At 38.3% G+C, this 14,230-nt stretch overlaps 1 protein-coding gene across 1 annotated transcript in view; it reads left to right on the top strand.

Moving 5' to 3' along the window:
• Positions 1 to 897: 897 nt before the first annotated feature.
• The window catches only part of BCAP29 (B cell receptor associated protein 29), a 47,493-nt gene continuing 34,160 nt past the window's right edge, over positions 898 to 14,230 (top strand). The window contains exons 1-3 of the mRNA XM_053554022.1: positions 898 to 1,033; positions 1,416 to 1,522; positions 6,136 to 6,236. Coding sequence (XP_053409997.1) covers positions 1,431 to 1,522; positions 6,136 to 6,236 — 193 coding nt within the window. The 5' untranslated portion in view covers positions 898 to 1,033; positions 1,416 to 1,430. The remainder of the gene's footprint in view (positions 1,034 to 1,415; positions 1,523 to 6,135; positions 6,237 to 14,230) is intronic.

The raw sequence follows: 14,230 nt of genomic DNA on the forward strand, positions 1-14,230 counted from the left end.
TGATAAATTAAGAAAATGTGCCAACTTGTAAACGTGTTTTTATGTTCTATATCTATGTTCAACATTAATGTTTCCAAAATAATTGTCTTCAAGAGGATAGTACTTTTTCTTTCTTTTTTTTTTTTTTTCCTTTTTTCTTTGAGACAGTCTCCCTCTGGGTCCTGGGCAGACAGCAATCCCAAACTTCAGGGTTAAAGCGATCCTCCTACCTCAGCCTCCCCACTGAGGTGAGGTGCATGCCACCACACCCGGCTAATTTTTCCTATTGTTAGTAGAGATGGGTCGCCTCTTGCTCAGGGCTCCAGCTGGTCTTGAACTCCAGAACTCAAAAGATCCTCCTGCCTTGGCCTGGGCCAAGAAAAAGAGAAAAAAACTAATCAGTCATTATTCACAGATTTGAGGGAAGGGGTTATTGTAAGAGTATGCTCATAGGCACCTTTCCTCCCCGTCTCCCAGTCCGCAAACATCGCCCTAAGGTGCACTGCCTCCTCCCAACTCATGGGCAAGAACAGGGAAACTCACAAATACATATTGTGACACTACAGATTCTCCTACATCTTCACGAACTGCTGCACAACCACCACATTATCAAATGTAGCTTAACTCTGGACACTGACGAGAGCCTAACAGGAAAGGAACGCGTTTGGAAGGCGGCCCCGAACTCGTACCTCTCTGCCTCACCCTCCCGCCCCGGGGCGGGTTCTCCTTCCCGCGGCACCGCCCTTGTGAGAAGGGTAACGCCCTCCAGAAGAAGTTGCACTTGGGAGCCCCAAGTATCAGGTGAAGTCTGAGTCATCGCCCAACTCCACCGCCAATTAAAAAGCAATTGTTGCGAATAAACGTGGTTGCGCCGCCCGTGACCTCGGCGGGCCGGGCACTCTCGGCCTCAGGTGGGGGAGGGAGCCCGCGGGGTCGGGGGTGGGGTGGGGAGGGCGCGCTCTTCCCCGCCCCTCCCCCTCCCGGGCCGCGGCGTCTGACGTCCCGCGCGTCGGCGGCGCGGAGCAGCGCGGGGAGCCGCCGGGCCTGCGGCCGGGTAAGGCTGGCGAGTCCCCGGGGAGACGCGGTCCCCGAGGCGGCGTGGGGCGCTGAGCCGCGGCGGGGTCCTTTGGCTGCCCCGCTGGAGAACCCCGCGGCGCTGGCCCGGCCCTTGGCGCCTTCTGGAGGCGGGAGGCCCCGACGCGCGGGCGTTGGCGGAGGCGGGCGGTGGCAGCGCCCCGCGGGCGGCCAGTCGGGTTCGGTGCGGCCTGCCCGCCCCCCGGCCCTCCCTTGTCCCCTCCCTGGCCGGGGTCGGGCCGTACTCCCCAGTCGGCGGAAGGTCCACTCCGTAAATCCTTGGGAGAAAACAGCGCGCCTGGGGCCTTCAACCCAGTTGTGAGTGAAAGGAAACAAAGTAAAATTAGTGTTTCTCTGTTTAGGTGTGAAGAAAAACAATGACACTCCAATGGGCGGCAGTTGCAACTTTTCTTTATGCTGAAATTGGACTCATTTTAATCTTCTGTTTACCTTTTATTCCTCCTCAGAGGTACGAAATCTTCACATCATTAACAGTAATCAATATTTGGTTGGCTCCATTAGACTTAGAATTGTAAAACAGGAAAACTCTCCTTACGATTAATAACTTTTGAGAGCCGATTGTATAAACAGTTCTCCTTCAAAATAAACTCACTTAACAAATTAGTTAGTATATAATGGTAACAATAAAATATCACTTTATATAACCTGTATATGTACAAATGAAGTCACCTTTTCCTTCCTTGTAATAAGGAGGGCCAGTACTTTGGGTTCTGTTGATTACAGATAAAATAAAGCAAAAGAAATACTTTTAACTCTCATTCTGTCTTGCCACCTGGGTCTACCTTTGCCTTACTGCCCTGAGTTGGAGCAGTGAACTAAGTAAACATAAATGGAGTTCACAGTACAGCTGGATGCAAAACTGTTCCATTGAGGCAGTGGAACAGCAATTTAGAAAGGAAACCAGGGCAGTGGTGGCTCACGCCTGCAGTCTTAGCACCCTGGGAGGCCAAGGCAGGAGGATCCCTTGAGTTCAGGAGTTCCAGACCACCCTGGGCAAGAGCGAGGACCCCGCTCTCCTAAAAATAGAAAAATTAGTATGTTGTCCCAAATACTCCAAGGCAGGAGAATTGCTTGGGTCCAGGAGTTTGAGATTGCTGTGAACTATGAGGCCATGGCACTCTAGCCAGCTAGAGTGAGTCTGTCTCAAAAGAAAGAAAATTAATAAGTGAGTCTTAGTTTAGGCCTTGTGTAAATAATAGTTTCTTTAGTCTTTAAGGATAATTTTGCTACTTTTTATTCCACATTCTGTGTGTGTGTGTATCTATATATGCATGTATACACATACAGTGCTGAATATGAAAATTATCAGAACCATATATTAGCATTAGTCCTTAGGGAAGGATTTTCTAAGGTTTTTAAGTACCAAGTACAGTATTTCAATCCGTGCATTGGTTCATTTTACCCTTATAATAATCCCCTTTTTGGGAGTTTAGTTTTAGATCCAGAAACTTGATAGTATGGATGGTGAAATACATGTGTCGTAACAATATTGTAAAATGTAGTTTGGGTTCTATTGATTACAGATAAACATCCTTTAAGATGTTGTAACATGAACATACTCAAGGCATAAATGAAAATCCTCTATAAATGAGATCCTACAGAAAACCCACTAAAGTATGGCAAAGTCAGGAGACTAGAGAAACTTAACTAAACTTTAACCTTAGCTGAGACTCCAGGTAGTTTTCACAACTCTTAACTTACTCCTTACCTGCATGGATTTCTCCTAAATTCTGTTCATGTTTATCAGCTATACTATAATTTTTTCCTTCCTTACTAAAGAAAATCATACTGTAGGGTCTTCAATACTGTTTTATCCAATCCATTCATTCTGTAGAGCACATATTAGACCCACAGAAGGCAAGTGAATGACCAAGATCTCTTAGCTGTGATCTTTAGCTGTAAGTGGCAAATTCTAAACCAGAATCTGGCTCTCAGTCCAGTCTTCTTTCTACTCTGTCATGCTGCCTCTTATCCAGTAGGTTTTATTTCAAACCCTCAATCACACCTTGTTTTGCTTTTTGGTGATATTTGCAACAACAGAATCCTATATATAGTCCAGGCACAGTGGCTCACACCTGTAATCCTAGCACTCTGGAAGGCCGAGGCAGGTGGATTGCTTGAGCTCATGAGTTCGAGACCAGCCTGAGCAAGAGCAAGATGAAAAACTGAGGCAAGAGGATCACTTGAGACCAAGAGTTGGAGGTTGCTGTGAGCTATGACATCACAGCATTCTACCCAGGGTATGAGCTATGACATCACAGCACTCTACCCAGCTTGAGACTCTGTCTCAAAAAAAAAAAAAAAAATCCTATAATCCTATATATATTCAAGCAAGAAATATCTTGTTTATAAACAATCTCCCTCTCTCCACCAATTTCAAGTTACAGCTGTTTTCAAATTATATCAGTAATTTAACATAATGTTAAAACTTTTTTTCATAATGTTAAAACTTTTCTGAAAGTCCTTGAAATTTATTTAAGTGCTCATTTTGTATGTCTCCTATGGACTAATTAATGTTATTCATTTCAAGTGCCCTTGTCAAAGTTTATTACCTTTCCAGTTGTGTGGTGGATTACTTTGTCACTGATTGCCACTTATAACCAATGCTTATATCTAACGTATAGATAAAGATTAAGGATTTGCCAAAAAAGAAATTATCAATTATTCTTTTCTCCATCAAAGTGATATATTAAATTATGAATCAGTGACCACTGATATTTTCCTGGCAATTATTTATTTTTTTTTATTTATTTTTTTTTTTTGTGACAGATCTCACCCTGTTGCCCAGGCTAGAGTGTTGCGGCATTAGCCCAGCTCACAGCACCCTCAAACTCCTGGGATCAAGTGATCTTCCTGCCTCAGCCTCAAGTAGTTGGAACTACGGGCTCCAACCACAAGGCTCCGCTAATTTTTTCTATTTTTAGGGAGATGAGGGTCTCACTCTTGCTCAGGCTGGTCTCGAACTCCTGAGCTTAAGGGACCCTACTGCCTTGGTCTCACAAAGTGCTATGATTACAGATTTGAGCCACCACATCTGGCCTCTTCCTGACAAATATAACTTTTAGCTATCCTCATCAAGTAGCTGTTAGACAGATGTGTATATATATATATATATGTGCACATGATATACAAATATGCCCTCATGTACAAATATAGATAGGAAAATATAGTGTGTATATATCATTTGCAGTACGTCCTTACTGTGTATGTATTCACATCTTTTTCTCACATAACTCAGTATAGGCAGTCCAGGTTACAAATGAGGCAGGTTCTGTATGTTTGTTCTAAAGTTGAATTTGCATGTAAGAACGGGTACCTCTACCTATTACTTAAAATATCCTCTGTTTGTAAGTGCAATTTGTACATAAGTCAGATGTTTGTAATTTGGGCACTGCCTATAGTTAAAGGCATATGCTCAGATCACTTGGGTTTATATGCCAGTTCTACACGATACTGTGTGACTGGGCCAAATATTGACCCTTTCTGACTAGTTCCCCCATCTATAAAATAGAAGTAGTACTAACATATACCTTATATGGTAGTCATAACAATTAGACAAAATAAAACACATTAAAGTGCTTAGAACTATAATATAGTAAGGACACAATATATGTTAGCTATTATTAGCTGCTTTTGAATTAAGTTTTATGATTATTCCCTATAGTGGGTCTCTTATGTTCCCTTTTATACTATACTGACCCTTGAAGAAAAAGCACATTTACATTTGGACCCAGATCAAGGTATTGCCACTTATATTCTCTTCTTTAAAATGTAAAAATGTGCATTGTGTAATTTGAATAGTGTTTATAGAAAATGTTCAGATTTGGAAGCATAGAGGTAAAAGGAATTGCTTCATCAGTATTAATCTCCCTAGGCAGTATAGGCAGTCCAGGTTACAAATGAGGCAGGTTCTGTATGTTTGTTCTAAAGTTGAATTTGCATGTAAGAACGGGTACAGCTGTTTTCAAAATGTATTCAGTCAGTAATTTATCATGATGTTAATACTGCCCTCAGTAGAGTGCCATGGCATCATAACTCACAGCAACCTCAAACTCTTGGGCTTAAGTGATTCTCCTGCCTCAGCCTCCCAATTAGCTGGGACTACAGGCGCCCACCACAATGCCTGGCTATTTTGTTGTTGTTGTTGTTGTCATTATTTAGCAGGCCCAGGCTGGGTTCAAACCCACCAGCCCCGGTGTGTGTGGCCGGCACTGTAACCACTGAGCTACGGGCACCAAGCCCACTGTAAGAATTTCTTTGTGAGGTTTAGCTCATATATGTTTACTTTCTTTTTTTTTTTTTTTTTGTAGAGACAGAGTCTCACTCTATGGCCCTCTGTAGAGTGCCATGGCTTCATACAGCTCACAGCAACCTCCAACTCCTGGGCTTAAGCGATTCTCTTGCCTCAGCCTCCCGAGCAGCTGGGACTACAGGCGCCCGCCACAACGCCCGGCTATTTTTTGGTTGCAGTTTGGCTGGGGCCGGGTTTGAACCCGCCACCCTCGGTATATGGGGCCGGCGCCTTACCGACTGAGCCACAGGCGCTGCCCTATGTTTACTTTCTAAGTTACTTTCACTTTAGAATACCTAGGCCACCAGACAGAACATAATCAAATATCAGGTTATTGTTAAATTTGAAAGAGTTCTTCTTTATTTCATGAGACATTCTGTCATGTCAGAGAATTAATAAATTTAAAAAATGAATTTCTGAGGCCAGGTGCAGTGGCTCACTCCTGTAATCCTACCACTCTGGTAGGCCAAGGGAGGTAGATTACCTGAACAAGAGCAAGACCCTATTGTGGCAGATGCCTGTAGTCCCAGCTACTAGGGAACCTGAGGCAAGAGAATTGTTTTGAACCCAGAGTTTGAGGTTGTTGTGAGCTATGATGCCACAGCACTCTACCAAGGGCCACAAGGTAAGATTCTGTCTCAATAAAAAAAGAATTTCTGTAATTCATTTTACTTACTACATAATTACTAAAATGTTACTTCAGTATTTACAAAGTATTTCAAAATCTTCTTCTGGTTTTTTATAGCTAATGTAATTGTGTTTCTTTACAGATGGCAGAAGATTTTTTCATTTAGTTTCTGGAGCAAAATTGCAACTTTTTGGAACAAGGCTTTCCTTACCATTATAGTCCTATTGATTGTTCTATTTCTAGGTAAGTACTAGGTCCCTTCTTTGAATAAGTATAATTCTAGATTCTTTAAAATGAGTTTCTTGGTTTTTAATTAAGCTGATGTTACTATTGATGTACTGTTGACTTCATATAATATAGTGATAGTATATAGAGTAGATATTGATATATTGACATACAGTTGGTAGATATTACTAGTCAATCTACATAAGCATAAATTTCAGCAGAGTGCAGTGATTCTTAACCTCTTTTAGGTTAAGATTTAAATGCAATGAATTAACTGGTTTAAATTGATGTTTGGAATTTTAAAAAATGAAAAATAAACAAGTAAATAATGTAATTCATTAATTCATAGTCATCTTTTCAAAGTTACCAGATATTATCTCTCCTGCTGTCATCTTTCCTTTGTTGCTATGGTGTCCTTGGGATTTGGGAGCTTAGCTGTTAGGGAAGCAAACAAAAGAATAGAGTCATTAGCTTCCCAAATAGAATCTTTGATGCAAGATGTGACTCTTGACTGAATCCTGGTTTTATAAAAAAGCAACTAGAATATTGATTTGGGGACTAAAAAATTGAACATGGGGTGATTATCAGAGAATTTTTGTTAACTTGAGTTGTGATAATAACAGTGTTACTATATAGTAGGGGTCAGCAACCTATAGCCTAAGGGCTAAATGTCTGTTTTTGTAAATATTTTATTGGAACATAACCATGTTCATTTGTTTACATATTGTTTGTGCCTGTTTCCCCACACAAATAAATACAGGATCGAGTAGTTGGAATTGTACAGCCTAAAATATTTACTATCTCTCCCTTTACTGAAAGACTTTACCAACACCTTTTATGTAGGAATATGTCCTTAGTCTTAGGAGCTCCATGCTGAAATATTTAGGAATTAAGTGTTCTGATTGTTTCAACTCACTTTCAAATGGTTTTTTAAAAGCCAGATAAAGCAAATACGGTGATTGTTAAATCTAGGTGATGGGATTATAGATGTTTATTATACTAATTTTTGCAGCATGTTCAACATTTTTGTGATAATAATCTCTTAGAAATTAGAAGTGGACCTTTAAGGTTCTTGTCAAATCAGAAGTTCCATGACTCTTAATAATCACGGTTTTTAAGAGAAAGTAAGCTGAGAGAGATTAAGTGATTTGTCTAAGATCACCCAGCTACTTCTTGAAATGCCACTTCTTGGCACTTCAGCTTTTGAAACATACTGTATAGTATGTCTGTCTGCCTGCCCCTCAGAATTCCCTCAGAGTTGTTGTATTGTGGGTTAAGGAGATTTTGCGTGGGTCAACATGGAACCATAACACCATCTTTGACACTGTATTGTGAGAAAATGTGTTCCATGTTCCAAACCACCAACCTCTGAATTAGAATCCTCTTTATAACGCTGAGAATTTGCCAGGCATGGTGGCTCACGCCTGTAATCTTAGCACTATAGGAGGCCGATGTGGGTAGATTGCTTGAGCTCATGAGTTCAAGACCAGCCAGAGCAAGAGCAAGATGCCGTCTCTAAAACAAAAAAACATCCAGTCATTGTGGTGGGCACCTGTAGTCCCAGCTACTCAGGAGGCTAAGGCAAGAGAATTGCTTGGGCCCAAAAATTTGAGGTTGCTGTGAGCTATGATGCCACAGCACTGTACCGAGGGTGACATAATGAAACCCTGTCTCAAAAAAAAAAAAGGAAGAAGAAGAAATTGGAGACAAGCCTGAGCAAGAATGAGACCCCATCTCTACTAAAAAAAAAGAAAAACCTGAGAATTTCTGATATTAGAGGGTATAATAATATAAAAGAAAAAACAGGAAGGTAATTTTATTAGGGAGTGGATGGGATTATGCCTCTTTTCAAAATACTGATATTTGTGTAATGGTACATATATGTATTGAATCTCCAGCCATATAACTAGTCATCATAAATGAGTAATGAACAGTAAGGAAAACAGGTTTTAACTCTGCCACTAGCTAGCTAAAGGATCTTTGGAATGTCATTTTATTTCTATGAGTTTGATTTAAATAAAGGGAGAGATGGAAATAATCTCTACAGCTCATACTAGAGTGTTGTGATCTTTCAACTTTAAAATTACCACAAAACTTTCTACTGAAATCTGCTATTTATCATGTAAGAAAGGGGAGCTATAGTTCAGGTTCTTTTGGTAACATATATCAGAAACCAACTTCAACTTGCTTGATCAAGAAAGGGGAACCTCTAATAAAATATGGGGTCATTTCCTAGTCGCACAGGGAAGGCAAGAAGTCAAATTCCAAGACGGGACTAGTAGTAGGAACTGAAGTGTTCTTTTTCTTGTCACAGCATTTCTTCCTGTATCTACTTCATTCTTCCTTATCTGTATGGACTCTGATACTCTATCCTCCAGCCAGAAAATGGGTACCACACACATGTAGGTGTTACCACTCCAGCCATATGCAAGGATTAATTTGCATCTCTGAATCCCATTTCCAATTCAAAGGAAAAAAAATTGGACCAGCTATCACCTGGTGTTCACCCTCATGTGGTAACTTAGGAGCTGGGAGAGGGATAAGGTATGAGCATTAGGTTACAAGGCAGAATAATGACTGCTGGCTAGAAGCTACATTTTTGAGCAAAGTGGGCAATTTCCGGAACATAGGGACATCATGGATAGTTAAGGCAAACACATAGGTACTTATTCTCTAGTGTCTCCATCTCAAAATGGGTAATAACACCTACTTAATTAAGATATTTCAAGGGTTAAATGCAGTAATATCTGAAGTGCATAACAATGATGTAAATAATGCAAAACCAGGGATTATTTCAAGCTTACTTTATATTTTACTTTGGAATTTATTTTATTTTTCTTGTGTATTCTCTCTCTAAATAAAGTAACTATTACAAAGTATTTGTGTCATAGAGCCAAGACTAACTGAAAAGTGTGCATGCATGCATAGATGTTTAGGGGGTAGTAGCAGGCAGAAGGGAGGTTAGAGCTCAGGAATATGTTTAGGGTCAGTGAAAATGCAACCCAAGAATTTGAAAGTTTCCATGAGTGATCCAAGAATAGACTACCTTCATAAGGTTTTTATAAAATTGATTATATGTCACATCCTTGCCTTATTCTTGACCTCATTCCATTTTTTAGACATAGTTTCCTCATGATTATACATGCATAAGTGATTCTATGAGTGGTTTTATATGACCATTTATATTTATAGACCTTTTAATATTTTTTAATCTTCAGCATTTCTATATAATGAAACTACTGCCTACTCAAAATAGCTTACAACCTATAGTAGTTGGCAGTCTCTTACTGTAACACTGAGGCACAAAGAGGAATAGTTGTTAAGATAAAGGAAATTTTAAGAAGATAATTTAAGAAAATACTTTGTATAACTATGTAAATAAATCTGAAAATCTAGATGAAATGGACAGTTTTGTCAAAACTATATAATAGATTCAGAAACGTTATTCCCATTTAATTACCAAATAAGCTGAATCACAAGCATCAATGTCTTTCATTGTCAGTAATTTAAAAGCTATTTCATGTATATTTAAGCATAAAACAATTAGTATGTTAATGGTATTAAACTAAGATTTTCATTAATAATGATGACATACAAATATAAAGTCAGAAGTTAAGGAATTTTTTAAATTTTGGAGTGATTTATTGGATTTTATTTTAAAATAATGGAAACATGAAACTTTTTAAAGGTAGTGGTTGTACAACATTGTGAATATTACTAAGTGCCACTTGAATTATTCACTTTAAAGTGGTTAATTTTATGTTACATGAATTTCATCTCAACAAACTAAAATAATTTTTTAAAAGACACATGAGTCCTGGCTTTAGTAGTGGCAAAATTGCATGTATTAGACTGTTCCTCTTGTGTTATAAATTATGAACCCTAGATACAACATGAAAAGAATATATTTGAAGGTCTGGTAGAGCAACCCATAGCAGGCAGAAGTGTAATGAAGTCAGTCTTTGAAGGAAAGAATCACACTAGATGTGAGTCACATTTGTATAGTTTTTCTTCCGATTACTTTCCAGTCTATGTGGCATGGGCAGCTAGAACTCAAAGCAGAAAGCCACTCTTACTAGCTTAAGGTGTCAGAGGTCAGAGAGGCTGGAAGTTAAAAGGGGATGTCAAAGATAGGTGGAGAGTCCCAGAAAAGGAACCCCAAATCCATATGAAAAATACCCCTTGGTTGACTCTTGAACTGTACATATATAGGGATTATTCCAAGGAGCTCAGTGGAGAAGTAACAGCCAGCTAGAAAACAACAAGGGCTAGGCAAAAATTTTGGCTGCTGCTCACCAAGGACAGACAGAGTTTTGGGTTTGATTCTCATCAAGTTAGAAGGGCTTGATAAAGACCTTGAGCCTTTATACTAAAATCACAGAAGGGCTACTCCTTAAGAATAGAGACTACATGCCGGGAATTAGAAATTTACTATAACTAAAAATTAAGCCAAAACATACCTACTCTAAAAAAGTATAAAAATCAAGTTTCTCCAGATAACTGTAAAATATACATAATCTTTGCAAGGGCACATGAATATACTACATACTCTGTTCACCAAAATACACTGTATTCTGGGCCATAAAAACAAGTCTCAATAAATACAAAGTATTTAAATCATGTAGTGTGTATAAAACAAGTCAATAACAGTTTCAAAAAACCCCTACATGTTTGGTATAAGACAAGATACTTGTGAATAACTCTGTGTCAATGAACTCTAAAAAAGAAATAATTAAATAATTTAACATAATATAGAAGATACAATATGTCAAAATTTGTGAGATGTCACTAAAACACTGCTAAGAGGAAAATTTGTAGCTTTGAATGTGTATTAGAAAAAGAATAAAGGCTTAACACCAGTGATTTTTGTTTCCATTTTAGGGATATTCAGTCATTTTTTTTTTTTTTAGAGCTTAGCAGATTAGTAGTTAGAGGGAAAGTTCTTCATTCTGATGAAAATCATCAACAAAAAAACTGGAGTTAGCATCATACTTAATTAGGTATTGAAGCCTTCCCCCAGAAGACTGGGAAAAATGCAAGTATACTCACTTTCAGTGTTTTTATTCAATTAAATTATAGATGTCCTAACCAAGATAATAAGAACTAAGGACAAGAAATGGAAAATACAAATATAGCAAAGAAAGAAGTAAAATAGTCCTTATTTGTAGATGACATGATTGTTGTTTGGGGGGTTCTTTTGTTTTATTTTGTTTTTGTTTATTTGTTTGTTTGTTTTTTGAGACAGAGTCTTACTCTATCACCCTGGATATCGTGATAGATCACAGCAATCAAAAACTCTTGGGCTTGAGCAATCCTCTTACCTTAGCCTCCCTAGTAGCTGGGACCACAGGCGTGTACCACTACCCCTGGCTACTTTTTCTGTTTCTAATAGAGGCAGCATTTTGTTCTTGCTCAAGCTGGTCTTTAAATCCTGAGCTCAAGCAATCTACCTGCCTTGCTATCCCAGAGTGCCTCCCATTGCACCTGGACAACCTGATTGTTGATACAGAAAATCCCAAAGTATCCACAAGAATGCTGATACGGGTAGTCTCCAGATTACAAGTGAGATACAGTCTGTAGGTTTGTTCTTAAGTTGAATTTGTCTGTAAGTTGTAACAGGTACATGTACCCATTATCTGTAATAGCCTCCATTTGTGAGTGTGAGTCATAGGTCAGTTGGATGTTTGTAACTTGGGGATAGCCTGTATGTCAAAGAAATTAATATAATGGGGTCACAAAATATAAGGCCAATACATGAAAACTCATACTTCTATACTACAAATAGTAAACATTGGAAAAGGAAAATTTTTTTTAAAAGTTATAAGTATACCAAGAAGCCTGTAAACCTTAGCAATAAACTTTATAAAAGATGTACAAAAGCTCTATGCTGAAAACTATAAAAACATCACTGGAATACATTAAAGGACATCAAAATAAATGGAGATATTTTCATTATTGGGAAGACTCACTAATATTAAAAATGCATATTCTTCCAAAATTAATCTATGGATTCAACACAGCCCCAATCAAGATCCCAGCAGGCATTTTTGTAGAAGTTGATCAATTGTTTCTAAAATATATGTGGAGAAGCAAAGATCTCTTAACAGACAAAAAAAAAATCTTACAAAAAGAACAGAATTGGGAGACACATTACTTTCAAGACTAAAGGGGGAAAATGAAAACAGATTACTTGCTAACTGCATAAGGAAACCCAAACAAAACCTTTACAGTGGAAAAATCTGATCACTATCTGTGATGTTAATTTTGCATGTCAAATTGGCTGGGCCCCATGCCCAGATCTTTGGTCAAACATTATTTTGGATATTTCTATTAAGGTGTTCTTTAGGTAAGATTAATATTTAAATAAGTGGACTTTGGGTAAAGCAAATTATACCCTATATAATGTGGATGGGCTTTATACAATTAGTTGAAGGCCTTAAGAGAACAAAGACTGACCTCTTCTGAGTGAACAGGAATTTTGCCCACAGGTTGCCTTTGAACTTGAACTGTATGTCTTCTATGAGTCTCCAAAGTGCTGAACTGCTCTGCAGATTTTGAACTTACCAAGCCTCTGGAAGGATGTGAGCCAATTCTTTAAATAACCCTATCTATCTGTTATATATATACACATCCTATTTGTTCTCTTTCCTTGAAGAACCCTAATGTTTAATACACTCTCTTAACCAAGTAATCAAATTTAGCATCAAAACGTAAAAGACAAGCTAACATTACACAGCATAAATTTTGAGGGATTCTTGCCAAAAGTTATTAAACCTGATCCAATTAAATATTTTTACCTGACTTTTAGTTTTGTAAAAGTATAAGAGTTAGAGAAACAAATTAGACTATATCTCAATCAGACAAATCCAGAGTGTGAGAATTTTCTATAAAATAGCTGGCCTGGCTATTTTAGTCAATGTAACTTGGGGACAGCCTGTATGTCAAAGAAATTAATATAGTGAGGTCACAAAATACAAGGCCAATACATGAAAACTACATGTTATTGTAGTCAATGTCCTTTTTCTTAAGTATTGTATATCAGGAGACCACAGAGACATAACTATTTATGATGAACGTCTATTATAAAATCCTCAAGTTTAAAAAAAGAACTATAAGAGACATTTGGTGGGCAAATAAAAAGAGAAATAATCCAATTTTAAAATGAGTGAAGAATCTTTTTCTTTCTTGAAACAGTCTCACTATGTCATCCTCAGTAGAGTGCCATAGCATCACAGCTCACAGTAACCTCAAAATCTGGGGCTTAAGTGATTCTCTTGCCTCAGCCTCACAAGTAGCTGGGACTACAGGTGCCCACCACAACACCCGGCTATTTTTTGGTTGTAGTTGTCATTGTTGTTTGGCAGGCCTGGGCTGGGTTTGAACCTGCCAGCTCCAGTGTATGTGACTGCCACCCTAGCTGCTGAGCTACAGGCACTGAGCCTAAAAATGAATAAAGGATCTTAATAAACATTTCTCCAAAGATGGTATACAAATGGTCAAAAATCACGTGAAAAGATGCTAAACATTATTAGCCATCAGGGAAATACAAATCAAACCCACAGTAATATGCCACATCATACTCACTGGGATGGCTATAATCAACAAGATAACACCAAGTGTTGCTGAGGATGTGGAGAAGTTGGAACCAACATACATTGCTTGTGGGAATGTAAAATACTACAGATGCTTTGGAAAACAGTTTGGCAGTTCCTCAAAAATCAAACATAGAGTTACCATATGGCCCAGCAGTTTTACCCCTAATTATATACTAAGAGAATGAAAACATATGTCAATACAAAACTTGTACATGAATGTTCATAGCAGCATTATTCATAATAGCCAAAAAGTTGAAACAACCCAAATGTCCATTAACTGATGAATGGATAAACCAAACCTGTGCAATGGAATATTATTCAGTCATAAAAGTAGTGAGGTACTGATACGTACAACAACACAGAGGAATCTGGAAAACATTATGCGAAAAGAAGGAAGCCAGACACAAAAAACCCATA

Source organism: Nycticebus coucang, chromosome 11 (genome assembly GCF_027406575.1).
Source record: "Nycticebus coucang isolate mNycCou1 chromosome 11, mNycCou1.pri, whole genome shotgun sequence".
Taxonomy (NCBI): domain Eukaryota; kingdom Metazoa; phylum Chordata; class Mammalia; order Primates; family Lorisidae; genus Nycticebus; species Nycticebus coucang.